The sequence below is a fragment of the Anoplopoma fimbria genome, chromosome 13, assembly GCF_027596085.1.
Source record: "Anoplopoma fimbria isolate UVic2021 breed Golden Eagle Sablefish chromosome 13, Afim_UVic_2022, whole genome shotgun sequence".
Taxonomy (NCBI): domain Eukaryota; kingdom Metazoa; phylum Chordata; class Actinopteri; order Perciformes; family Anoplopomatidae; genus Anoplopoma; species Anoplopoma fimbria.
The window spans coordinates 10,533,947-10,547,948 of NC_072461.1; the positions used below are offsets into that span (position 1 = coordinate 10,533,947).

Genomic DNA, 14,002 nt, shown 5'->3' on the forward strand with positions numbered 1-14,002 from the left:
AAAGCTTGTGCAACACAATGTGCAAGTGTTCTAAAGCCAAACAATTGTGGGTTTGGATTCAATAGTCCAGCATCTACTTCAAGTTTGTGGATTCTTCCAGACTTTCCCTGCACAATGCCAACAGTAGCAAACAGATGTTGCCTCCAAAGGTTTAGGGCATAATGGTTAGAGCATGCAGGATTGGATGTTAGTGGTGAATACAAAATGCTAAATCTTTTAAGCCTTCAGGTGCGAATTCTGTTGATGCAGCACTGAGTGTGTGTGTTCCACAAGAAAACAAGTGTTATAAAAGTTGCCTTTGTTTGAGTGGATGTTTAATATTGGTCATTTAAACAAACTTAATTATAGAATTTTTGAATATTGGACCTCATTTTTGTTGCAGAGAGTAAGTGTTAGGCTCCAGGGCACAAACATTCTCATTTAAGCTATTTTAAAAATATATTATCTAGTTTAATCTGATTATTACAATGCAAGACGCAAACAATTTCACTATAGCACATTGTTCCTTTGGTAGGAGTTGTGGTATTTGATGCTTAGTATTAAGGGTAGTCCATATAGTTACAATCCTCTATCACAATATAGAAGAATACATTTTCTTTAAAACAAATATAAAATGGATCTGCTTTTGGCAAATCCACAAATTAAATACCTGACAATACAAAATACTTCTGGGTTTTATGTGATTCAGAGCAATTGCTATGCAAAGATAAAGTGGAATAATTTCTACCTGAGCAGAGAATGTAGTCACTCTCCCTCTGTACGTTGTTTTACAAGTTTCTCTGTACTTTGTTTTCAAAGTCAGACCTGTCATGCATGCCAGATGAGTCTCTCTGTTGTGCCCCAATGGCTAGCTCATGGCCGCTGTTCAGCACTGTGCTCATGCTGTATAACACCGTCCCGACTCACGGCATCCACGCGGAAGCACTCACCCTCAGGTAAACACTGTTAGCTCTTTCAGCACTGTTGATGTTGTTTGCACTGTTAGTGCTGTTAGCACCCTGTGAGCCGCCTGCTCAGCCATCCCCATTTTAAGAACATTCTAGAGGTGATATACATAATCTGAAACTTGCAAAAAATAACCTTAAACCACATTTATGTAAAACAATTAGAAATCCACAAATTCAATAAAGCGATCCTGCTCATTGATTTGCAACTTTGCCCGCAACGCCGGTATAAACAGTTTGGAAAAAAAATCCCTGATGGACGACTAATGTACATTCTCTTATAGTATGTATTGTCATATTGCCTATCATTATACTGATTATAGTTAAAACTTCGGTTGTAAAATGTCACCTCACGTTGCCCCGAGAAAGACAATCAGAGCGCATCAGTTGATCCAGCGACTGACCAGTAAGTAAATTCCTCTGCCCTACTGAAACTGACACTGAAGATAATGTAAGTGCCTGTTCAGGAGGGGGAAGATAACATGACAAACATCTATTGATCCCTGTAATGCAGGAAACAGCAACCTCATCTTGTAAGTTACCAGACACCCGCCAACTCAACGGCCAGGAACAAATTAAATATTTACGTTTGATGACCAACAGAAAAAAAAGGAGGCCTCCTGTGCGAGCTGAGCATGTGTTACCACATGTCATGTATTTGCACCATGTGGTAACACATTTTTCTGTGATCACTGAAAACCTTTTAAGTACCATTAAGGGAGAATGTTATTTTAATCTGGCGGTTTACCCCTCAAATCCCACTGTAAACCAAGAGAGAGGGTCGGGGAAGAAGTCAGTGCATTCGTGCACCGACTGGCTGTTGGTTTGGAGGGAGAAGCCCGGTCTGGTGGCTCTCATCTGGACCCCATCAGGTTGCATGTCCCCAGGCAGTCAGACTGGCATCCCTGTATCAGGCCTGTTCCTTTATTAAAGCCTCGGCCTCCTCTGACCCAGCACACACAGAGCGGGCCCCAGGGAACGCAGACAGACACACACATGGTTCCCATAGGTCAGTATGGTTGTTTGTGAGTCGTGCGTTTGACTCACAGGCCACATATGGATTTGAGTTTAAGTAACTTGGAGTGAGGTGCTTTTCTTCGTGAAACATCTGCTTAATGATAGTGTACCAAAAGGAAGGGGCCAATATTCTTTAAATGAGGCCAAGCAAAATCAGAGACACATGACATGAATGAGGTGAATTTCCAAGTTTCGGCTTGCTAATGTGATACAGTACATTGAGCAGATTGCATGGTACTCAGTGCTGGATCCACCTGCTGCCACAAGGATCAGGAATAAGCAAATGTTAATGTTCAGGAACAATCAGCAATTTCATTACTATCTCTGCAAGGAGGATTATGCGATCACTTGCATGCGTGTGTGTGTGCACCTCAGTGTCTGTCCATGGCTAATCTCACATTTCGCTGCAGAATTGATTAATATTTTGGGTTGCCAGCTGGATGCATTCTCAACCCCCAGGCACTACTCTGCACCCAGAGACACAGTGGGGGAGAACAGTTTTACTCCCTTTTATTGTCTTGGACGGTGTGTTTGGCTAACGGCCAACAGCACTACAAGTGCACACATTGCTGAGTACCACTCAGGGGCAGACACCTTGGTGATGGTTCCTTGACGTTGACTTTGATGCATACATGCATACATGGCCGTTCGTTTTTCAGTTTGAATGACGTGTGTTTTACAACTCCTTACAGCCAATTAGTGTTTAGATGGGGGGGATCCAGCAGTTCCTTATCAAGAAAATAAAATCATGACACACAGGAAGTGATACATTTTATGTTGGCGGGCAGCAGCAGTACAAAAAGAACAAACAGCGTAGTTTGCATGAGCAACAATGCCATCATGGCTTTTTACGGGAAGAGAAAGAAATGCCAGCCAAAGAAACTCAAACGTCGTTGATAGGAATCATAGTTGATATGTTCTTTGATATGTCACCGAATAATGTGTGCCTTCAAAATAAAAACAGAGCGGGAACTCACCAGTTACTTTTAATAAGAACATTTATATTATTGGTATTAATGATTTGCTTTGTCAAAGACAAATGTGGAAAAAGAGCAAAAGTTTGCTCATGTGAAGCTCACTTACATTACATGCTAAAAGGAATAAAAGGAATCCTTCCATGTGTTTCGCCTTGATTCGTTTTTCTTTTTGGCAATGGGTACTGTGTGAAATTAAATCTCCGCTGATGCGTATAAATTTCCGGTATTTGACTTTTCATTGCCTTTATTGTGATTACGTTTTTGTTTTTGAGAGCAGCGTAAGAACCCGGCTAGATCCACAGCCTGTAGGGAGGGATCAGAAGCACATTTGTCTCCTCTATTGCCTATTGTTTTGAACTTTGAAATGCAATTCAGGGATGGATCTATAAAGATACACTAAATGCTAAAGCTGTAGAGCAGGGAGGGAGATGAGACCACATCCAGACCCCTGCAAATCTCACTTATATTGCATTTAGGAGAAAAAACACAGGCACGGTTACGTCTATAAAGAATTTGCTCCTTGGCCTCTAAAGAAATCCTGCAAATCTTGCGAGTCTGTCAGCATCATTGCAGGCCTGCATTCCTCTGAGGCAGCTACGGAGGACATTACTGTCTTAGTGGAAAGAACACTAAGAGCTGAGAGTGTATCTGTACCGTTTTAGACTCCTCAGTCTCTGAACCCCCCAATCTGAGTATCTGTCCTTCAATGCAAAACCATTTCAAATGCAATCCCGATGCTGTCAGTCAGGTCATGTCACATGATTATAGCAAAAGCACTCGAGGATGTGATTGTCCAGTGAGCAAAAGATACACCATAAGAATCCAAATTGCAAAATATGCTTATTAACAAGGTATTTAATCTATTATTCATCCAAATCTGGCATTTTTCCTAAACATGTTTCAAGATTTCTTTTTACCAAGGGCAAACAATTTTTTTGTATTTATTTATGTATTTATTGATTTTGTCACTTAAATTACCTGAAAAAGTAAAATCTGCACAGGAAAGTATTAACCTGAGTGGGAGATTATTTAAGAAGAGAATAAAATATAATCACTCCACTAAATGAAATGACTTAAAATAGACAATTTTACATTTGGTACTAATGTGTTCCCAATATCTTAACATATATGGAGTGAGATTGCATACAAAGTTAATGTTTAAAATTTATAAAAACACATGTTGTACTTGAACCACAAGACATTAAACAAGAAGTTATAAACCTTAAATATATAGCTAAAGATAATATTGCACTAATACCATTTTGGGCTATTTGAAGTAATGCAAATTAATCTATAAAATAGAGACTTACTCCACTGTTATTGCTGCAACAATAATCAATATGAATGATGCCTGCTCCTCCCAGCTCTGTTTCCTCTGCACTGATTCGGGTTATCACAGCGGGAAGGGACACCACAAAGGAAGCGGTGATAAGATAGCTTTGTTTGTATCCCCCGATAAAGCCTGGCCTAAGACCAGAGCTAAGACCAGGCCGCCGCTCTGGCCGTAGATCGTTGACAGACATTAAAGCAGGCACTAAAAAAACTCGGACTTAAGGGGAAGGAGAGTGAGGAGCAGCACAGGCCCCGACATTAAAGACACGAGGATCAGGGGGAGTAGATAAGACTGCCAGCACAAGTTTTCTTTATCAAAGCGGATTGGTAAAAATGTCTCTATGAGGCCCTTGATCATCTATCCTCTTAATGAGCCCCATAATGTCTTGCCGGTTGTCGGGGTTTCCTCTCTCTTTGCACAATCCATGTCTGAAATGTTACCTCCACCTCGTGTGTTGTTGGTTCAATGGGGAAAATCAATTCAACCAATAAGAGATAAAGTTCCGTCTCTGCTTTGTCGGTGTACGAAATATCTTGCATCCGCTTGGCCTCAGGCAACCGGCGAGTGGCTCGTAAAAGTCTCATTGGCCGAGGGCCACTCAGACACCTGAGTCCCCCGAGGAAGGCGGAGGTCTTGCCGAGTGAAATGGGAGAGCTTCATTGCATTACAGCACTGAAGGGACCAGATAACGCAGCACGATAAAGGGTTCTTGAGGGGAAAGAGAGAGGGGAGAAGATGGCGGCGATAACCCCCAGCTTCCAGACTGGAACCGGCAAACAGTAATTTAATATGATTTTAATCTGAAGGGATCCAGGAGGACGGCCACTTGTCAGGATCATCCCTATCTTAATGAGGTGTAAGTGGGTCCATTTCAATTTGTCCCACCAGAGCAGACACGTGCATGTACTGGATGACACCGAAAAAAAGAACATGACAACTACTTTTCTTTGCAACCGTACACAGTAAAAAAAAAAAATTGATTAATCTCTTTGATTAATCAATGCACCAATCAGCAGTGGTTGCAGGGACTGATCCGGCACTACCAGAAGGCTTGTTCCTGCCCTGCTGCATCCACTCAGATAAACCCCGCTATCACCTCTCACCCACTCTCATAAGTTAAGATCTGCTTGTATGGCATGCAGACACACACACATACACACAGAAACACACACACATGCAGAGCAGTACTTGCTCCCATATGTGAGAGAGGGGGGAGGTGGAGTAAAGGAGGGAGGGAGGGATCAAATAACTAACAGAGTACACACAACACGACACACCAGTCATTGCTCTGTGATCGGCCTTCAGGTGAGGAGATCGCACCGGGAGTCTTCATGTGAAGGAGCTGACGAACAACTCTGACTCAATCCCCCCCCGAGACAAGAGAGAGAGAGAGAGACCTCCCCGGTCCGTTACCTCGATGCTGCGTGAAGGTGGAGTCATTTGGGGGTAGAGAGAAAGAGAGGGAGGGAGATGAGGAGAGAGAGAGAGAGGAGCAAGGCAACAGAAGAGGACAGATGGATTATCTGAAGTGCGCCCGGATAGACCAGCGTCCCTCTTTAAGTCTCGACCCCTGTTTTTCTTCCTCAGAGTGAAATCTGAAAAATGCTTTTGCGCACATGTGGAGCACAGAGCAGGTAGATTGAGTGGTACAGCTTCTATTTTTTTTTGGGGGGGGGGATTCCACTGGAACTAAGGACTTTTTACACATGGCAAGATTTCTACCTGTATGGTCAGTGAACTTTATATGAATATTTTTGTTATTTTTTTGTTTTCGCCTGGAAATACAAAGGTCACACTGGAGCAGTCAAGAACAGCCTCAAGAATTTAGACAAATTAGAAAAGAGCAGGGAGGTGGAAAAAGAGGTCTGTTACTGGAATACACACAAATAGTAATCGGTGTGTTTTTTTTTTTATGTAATCTCTGTTCATTCAGACCAATTTTTTCTCTCCAAATCTTTCAAGACTTTAACTTGAACAGTGGACAAGAGAACTCAGTGGAATATCTGCTCGACACATGGTGACTTGTTGAGCAGTCAATTACACAATCCCAAATAGGGACATCTAAGGATTCCGTCCAGGTGCTAAGTAATTTGGACTCTGCAGGGGGACCATCTCGCCCGGTCTGGACCGTGGAGGGCTCCCCTCCCTGCCCTCCCAGCCTCACCTCGCCCCCAGCAGCATGTCCCAGGCTCCGAGGCTGCCTCTAGTCCTCCACACAGCACACTACCATGATCAGATGGGCTGCTGGAGGGAGTAAGGCCGCCTCTGCCTCGTCCTGCTCCGGGGCCGGGCTGGGGTCTTGTTCTGGTCGCGGGTCCAGCTCCAGACTGTGGTTGTCGTCGACTGTCTTCTCCCCCACCTCTCTGCCTCTCCTGGTTGCCCTGCTGTTCCTGTCCTTCTTCCTGCCCGGCGCGGCATGCCACCAGCTCCACAGAGACAGACTGAGGCTGGCCGGCCCAAGGGCTCTCAGGGTTCCGCTGAACATTTCTGAGGCAGAGGTCGTCTCGAGGCCCAGGGCCACCGGGGGCCCCCTTGGTCGGACCGGGGGGCCGCAGGGTAGGCACGTGCGCAGCTACAATCACCTCCAAGGGGACATGCGGAGGAGGAAGCTGTTCTCTTTCCAGAAGTTTTTCCTGAGGATCGACAGGAACGGAAAGGTCAACGGAACCAAGAGCAAGGATGACCCCCTCAGTAAGTAGATCTAACTGTGTGGATGAATGTATGTAAATAGACAAAAAAAAAGATAGATGATCTCTGCGGTGGCTTAAGTTAAATGTGAACCAAACCAAGGCTCATCTGTGCTTAAAAACAGCCCATTTTTACCTTTCGAATTGCCAGCGTTAAACTCTGCAACCATAACTTCTGACAACATTTCAAGACCTTGGTGTATTGCGATTATGAAAAAAAGCACCTGTTGATGGTTCAAGTCAGAGACATTTCTGTGAAATGTTCAGTTATTTTTAATGTTCATTCTTTGAGATAATACCCGCACAAATATATAACAATATACACAACTTGGCAGAAGCTTTGAATTTAAATAAAAAACACAACTCCATTCATTTTTAAGGACTGACAGCCTGGTAGTTTGGATGAAGCAATCCACGATTAGAGTGGTCTTTTTTTTTCTATATAGTTTTATTTTATCTCTCCGATATCTCTCCTGTCCAAACACTCACACACAGTGATGGTAGCTCTCATATGGCTTAAAAAAGGAGCGGGGGCAGATAACCCGGCCATTATCAGGCAGTCTTCACAGCCGTGGGTAAACAGCGCTGATAACACACCACAGAAAAACAGGGCTCGGAGTGGAGATGGGGGAGGTTGAAGGATGTGCTCAGTCTCATTGATGCTTTCCGACCTTTTTCTGCCTCTCTCTCTGTGTGTGTGTGTGTGTGTGTGTGTGTGTGTGTGTGTGTGTGTGTGTGTGTGTGTGTGTGTGTGTGTGTGTGTGTGTGTGTGTGTGTGTGTGTGTGTGTGTGTGTCCCAGCAATTTCCCCAACCGAGCTACGTTTGTGTGCGCCTATATCAGCCAGTGGGCACTCGCATGCTCCGGTGGGTGTGTGATCAAATGCGACGACACATGTGCTCGCTTATTTCCGACACACACACACACACACACACACACACACACACACACGTACACATATATACATCTCTCACAGCTTCTTTCTCTCCCCCCAAACCCCAGTCTGTGTATACGGAACCTTTTAATGTTCCTCTTGGGAGAGCTAAAACCACACGTTCAATCAAAGTGACTTTTAGGGGGGAAATGGCAGAATGTCAAGGGGAAATGTTTGTTTTGACAAGGTCACGACAGAGGCGACTTTATTTACTGAGCGCATCACACCGTGATGCCTTCACTGCCGCCCTCCGTTGGTAGTTTCTTTTAAGTCGCAAAACAAGGATGTCTGACCCAGTTTATCATATTAATGGCGTGTGTTTGGGAGACGATTTACCCCTTCTGTCTTCTTTGTTTGACCTCCTAAAACGTCACATTTTTAAGAGCTTGTTGCCTTTTTCTTGTCGAGTTACTGCCGACTGAGCGTTGGGGGAGGGAATGGGAAAGGGAGAGCACATAGTGGACTCTCTCTGGAGGCACAAGTTCATGAATGACACGGCTGAGCATCATTGTGGCCACTTCAAAGCCTGCACGTCTTCAGTATCAATGGTTGGTGCCATCAAAAAGCCGTGTCCCCAGGGGGGTCTGAGGACACTGTGTGTGGATTATATGCCCCCCGTATCAGGTTCTCATGGTAAAGGATACTACACAACGGCAGCTTCGGTCTTCAGCTCTGACCCCCTGGGCTAGACATGATCCCAGGAGCTGAAGTCCTTTGTAAAACCATCGACGGTCCATTGAAGTGAGAAAATATCAAGTTTATTTTTTTTGTGCCATGAGTTGAGGACGGCTTGACTTTTCCTGAGGCAGAAGTTGCAAAGAAAAGACACATTTAAAAACTTTAAAATGAATATATTTATCAGGTTGTGTCTCAGAGGTGTGTGGGACGTGGAGGATTTTGTGGGTGCTGCCTGTGGCCCCTGTGAGGACCCGGCCTCACTGTCTGTTAAAGAGCCAGCATCCATGCCTCCCGCGGATTTTACGGGGATGCCAGCGCAAAACTGTCCCACATGGCTCTCCAACCCGCTGGGAGCCTGTGCTGAGGTTACAGGGAGGAAAGGGAGGGAGGTTGTGTTAAAGTCAGCTAAGTAGCTTTATCTGCGCGGTCTAAGTGTGTAATTAAAACATCCGCGATTCACTGCTGAGTGCTCTTGAATTTACAGACAAACTTGTAGCTCTGAGTGGAATATTGCTAAGTAAGGCAAAGGCTTGGCAGTAAAAGAGTTCGGGCGGTTAACCGCGGCTGTGACCGTGTTAGAGGGCGAGCCTCTGCAACATCGTGTGTGTGTGGATATGTGTGTGTGTCGGGGCAACTGTTTTTTTTGTTTCTGTGCTGCAGAAGGCCGGGCCATGTGTGCGAGACGCTTCTGGTCATGAATGTATATGCGTGTGTGTAAATGTGTTTCTTTGTGCAAAGTTCATCTCCTTTAATCAAAGCAGTGGCCTTTTGAGTGGGGGCAACGACAAAAGAAAAAACAGATGGTGCTCTTATGGAGGTTTGAGGAAAAGAGATGTATAGCTTCCCTCTGAGGTGGGGAGGTACGGAGGTCTGATGTAAATACTGTGTCTGTGTAAATACACTCAGTGTGGTCCCTTATCAAGTGTTATTACTATCCTGATTTACAGCCCACTTAATTTTCCTGCATGGGAACGGCACCGATTGAAACATTTACATTACCTGTCAAAATGTTATTTTGTGCAGCTCCTGAACATTTTTTTCTTTTTAAAGGAGCAAAGTAAGAGTGAAAAGGTATAAAAATAATAGCTGCAAAACACATGTTTGTTGGCATCCCACTGTGGAAAAAAACCCACCTTTAATTCTGGCTGGCGTTGTGCGCCTCCATTACACACAACCCACGCACCATTTGCTGTTGTAACTCCAAACAGAGCGTATCAAATAGGCCGCGCAAAACTAAGCAACCAGCGTGCAAAAGAAAATAACTCTTGGCAATATGGCTACATATTTACCCCGTCTTAGTATATTCGTCACATTTGAGGCCTAATGTTGTAATCTGGGTGGGGGGGTATCGCCTTTTCCCAGCCGTGACTTCATTGCTCTCCACCTGTGGAGCGTTCAGCGGCAAGCGGTGAATGGAGATTTTGTCTAGTTATCGCAGCCAGGCTGAGTTTGTACACTCACCTGCCACAATATCAGCTCTGTGTGTACATTTGTGTGTGTGTGTGTGTGTGTGTGTGTGTGTGTGTGTGTGTGTGTGTGTGTGTGTGTGTGTGTGTGTGTGTGTGTGTGTGTGTGTGTGTGTGTGTGTGTGTGTGTACATACGACCCCTCGTCTCGCCCCTGCCTCCGGTGGCTGACTTTGATCAGTGATCATTACAGCCTTACTAATCCTCGCCCCACCCCGGTCTCACTGTCATGGCTCCTCTGTCCTCCTCTGTTCTCCCGCCTTTCATCCCCAACATGTTTACAGAGCAGCCAGAGACCGCCGTGGATTGTCTTACATCCCCGCTCCGTACACCGACACCCGATCCCATAAAAGAAACCAGCAGCCTCTCAGATCTTCAATGGGCCGTCGTGTCACAGTCCCCCGAAAAACCAACCCCGGCCTTTGGACGCTTCAGACCACCTCGCCGCCCCGAGGTGCCACCGTTTGAACTGGGAAAACCGATATGGTCCAGACCCCTCTCACCTGGGAGCACACCTGCACGCCCTGCGCTGTCCACTCAAGTACCAGCCTGTGCGGACTTAGAGCCCAAACTCCTCCCCCTATCCTCCCTTACCCAGCCACCGGAGAGTGGGTCTGACAGGGGAGCAGGCCCCGCCACACAAACAGTCATTAGACAGAGAAGGGAGGGGCTGGTCTGATCAAAGGATGTCGTCGACTCTCTGGACTTCACACCCCACGCTGAAGTGTGTGTGTCTGAATGTGTGTGTGTGTGTGTGCACAAATGTGTGCTTATCGGGTTGAAATAACGACAGCTCGCAGGAAGTGGGGGAGAGGAAGTCGGGGAGGGAGGAGGCATCAACTCAAACATGCCATGGGAACAGGGGAGGTTGACTTGCACACACACACACACATAGGACGAGACAAGTGGGTTCTGTGGTCAAAGGACACATTAGGAAGTTATATCTCTCTGACCTCTGATACCGAGACCACACAAATAACCCCAGCTGTCTGCGGCAGAAGAATGCCCTTGTTAACTCGGGTATAAATTAGCCCCTCTAATAGCCTGTGTGAGGAGCCTGGATCGCTCGCACAGGGACTTGGAAGGGGCTAAATACCGAACGGGGCATAAACAACCTGAAAAATCTCTGCGGCATCCACCTATTAATTTTAAAACTAAACGGCCCGTGCAGCTGGGATCTGTTGCACAGGTGTAAGCTGTAAAGCAGCTTTATAATATCACTGAAAATGGTAAACGTGCTCTGGGAATAGTATGCAGAATTCCCACACTGCATGTTCCCACACGAGCATGCAATATGTTGCTATATCCATTAGTTACTCGTGTCTGTAAAAAAAACCTTATGGATTTATCCCAGGGTGTTGATTCATCTATAATCTTAGCATCGATGAGATGGGGCAAAAAACATTTTATCTCCTTTGCTCCATCTGCTCTTCCTCTGTTTTCTATTTGTCTGTGAACTGAAAAAAAGTTCAGTTCGGCTCAAACTGCTGAGGAAACGTGTTCAAAACGACACACAGCAGCTCAGTCGTTGGATGTTGACACGTATTGATGTGTTTTGTCTTTCTGCTGAACCCTAGGTATTCTGGAAATCACATCGGTGGACGTGGGAGTGGTGGCCATCAAAGGGCTGAACAGCAACTACTATCTGGCCATCAGCAGGAAGGGAGAGCTGTACGGAGCGGTTAGTATCCGGGTCAAGGGGTCAATCTGGATGCTAAAGAGAGAGAGAGATAGTGTTGGACGCTCCTGTCCTTATCAAAGGAGGCCTTATCTTTACTCCTCTGACAGCCGGGGCAACTCTGAACATGTGATGTAGATGAAAGTTTAGGGAATAAGCGAGCTACCATGAGCAACAACGATAGATTTGCGCAATAAAACGACATGTGCTTGGCCTTATGAGCTCAAGTGACACGGGTTATAACTATAAACCTTTCGCTTACAGAGAGAGTTCGGCGTCGACTGCACCCTGAAGGAGCGGATCGAGGAGAACGGCTACAACACGTACGCGTCGGCCGAGTGGAGGAACAAGAAGCGGCAGATGTTCGTGGGCCTGAACGTCCACGGGAGGCCGCTGAGAGGGAAGAAGACACGCAGGAAGAACACGGCCACCCACTTCCTCCCGATCATGGCGTGAAACTTTGAGGACTCCGACTGGAGGAGGAGGAGGAGGAGGAGGAGGAGGAGGAGGAGGAGGAGGAGGAGGAGGAGGAGGAAGACATGCAGCACTGGACAGAGAGACTTTTCGATACTGAAAAAAAAAAGAAGAGCTGTAAAATAAAAAGACATTCGTTGAGAAATCTCTCGTTTGAAACAAGGCACTAACACTGTTAAATCCGGTCTCTGCTGCTGGTTGAGACTTTATTTTGGTGGGAAATGATGATATCTGTGTTTTCTGTGGCACGAGGATGCAATATTTATCCTTTGTTTTTTTTCTGTGCCAAACAGTTTGCAACTGGAGTATATGTGTGTTTAATGTGGACAACACAGAGGACCCCGTCCCGGCTAACGTACTGTGGTAGACCAGGAGATGTTATTTATAGTGCACATTCTCCCGCGAGACACCAGATAATCTGATAAACAGAGATAGAAAACTTGGTGAGACGATGGAAACGATAGGTCAGTCGGTAACGACAGCATTAAACAATAGAGGACACAACACATTTAAAGCAAATGTTTGATACTTAACCACTGCGTTTTGACTGTATTGTAATGATTTATTTATTTTGTGAAATATTTAACTGGAGGGGAACACTTACCAAGCAAGCATTCCTTTGCATTCTCTACTTTTTATAGGAACTCTATCACGTGGAAATAAAATACAGTTTTTCTCCTCCCCGACGCCTTCGTCTCACTTCCTAAAAACATACAACAGAAAAACTGACTTCACTGGAGGAAAATATTTTCTCACAAGTAGCGAGAAATGCTGGCGAACGTTCAGGTCACGGTGAGTCTTATCTATGCGGTAGGAAGGGACAAAAAGGCAACTAGCCAGATATTCCATGTGGCAACCATTGCACTAATGATTAGTTCCCAAACACGCTGACCCACCACAACAAAATGGGAGGGAGGTAACTTCCGTGGTATGGCCTCGTAGATGCTGACATCATTTCCTAATATCAGCAGATTACTGCAAAGATGCTGATAATAACAAATTCAGTCATGTTGGTCTACATCACTACGGCCAAACAGGCATCCAGAGGGCCTTTTAAAGGGGAGTATCCGAGTGTGTGTGTGTGTGTGCGGAGGCATAAAAATGTGAATGAGAGATATGACCTGTGTCTGACCACCCACTTCCCTCAGTAATCATCTGCAAACACACTAATCAATGACAGCTGCCTCGATGCCAGATCAAAAGAGACGCGGGGAGAACATTAACGCTGCAGGCTTCCGGGCCTCATGTTCTGCTCTAAACCCGCCTCTCTGAACATCTCATCACACAGCAGAGGCGTGAAAAAGTCACAAGGGGGGCGGGGGGGCGACGAAAGACGGGGAGGTCGGGGGAAGGTGCCCATATTTATCCAAGTTGGCATCCAGTGACTCCAGATTGGAAACGACAAAAGCGCCTGTGACCTGCAGGAGTCAGGAAAGTGTTTGCTTTACCTGCAGTGTCGTCCTTTTAATGGTCGTTCAAGGAATCACCGCAACGAATGATTAACGCAGAGGAATGCCGCAGTGCATTCCCCCATGAAAGTCAGGGCCAGTGGCAACATATGGAATACTATTTCATGGCCGTCTTTCTCTGCACCCGTGCACAGCCCTGTCTGCTGCATTTAGTCTGCTCTCACTCGTGGTTGTTTGCACTGATGCTCTGAGGCCAGATTCACACCAGCGTCCTGAGGATAAACCTTACCTTTTGGACAAAAAAAATGCATCAATGGTTTTTTTTGTTTCCTGTAATCATATTTCTAAACTAAAGTTACAAGAAAGATTTAGAAAAATGAGGTTTCTAGTGTAAAAAATACACCACA

At 45.5% G+C, this 14,002-nt stretch overlaps 1 protein-coding gene across 1 annotated transcript; it reads left to right on the forward strand.

The window, feature by feature from the left end:
- Positions 1 to 6,499: 6,499 nt before the first annotated feature.
- On the forward strand, positions 6,500 to 12,168 carry fgf10b (fibroblast growth factor 10b). The gene is made up of 3 exons (XM_054611600.1): positions 6,500 to 6,962; positions 11,612 to 11,715; positions 11,977 to 12,168. The coding sequence occupies exons 1-3, from the start codon at positions 6,500 to 6,502 to the stop codon at positions 12,166 to 12,168; spliced, it is 759 nt and encodes a 252-aa protein (XP_054467575.1).
- Positions 12,169 to 14,002: the final 1,834 nt, after the last annotated feature.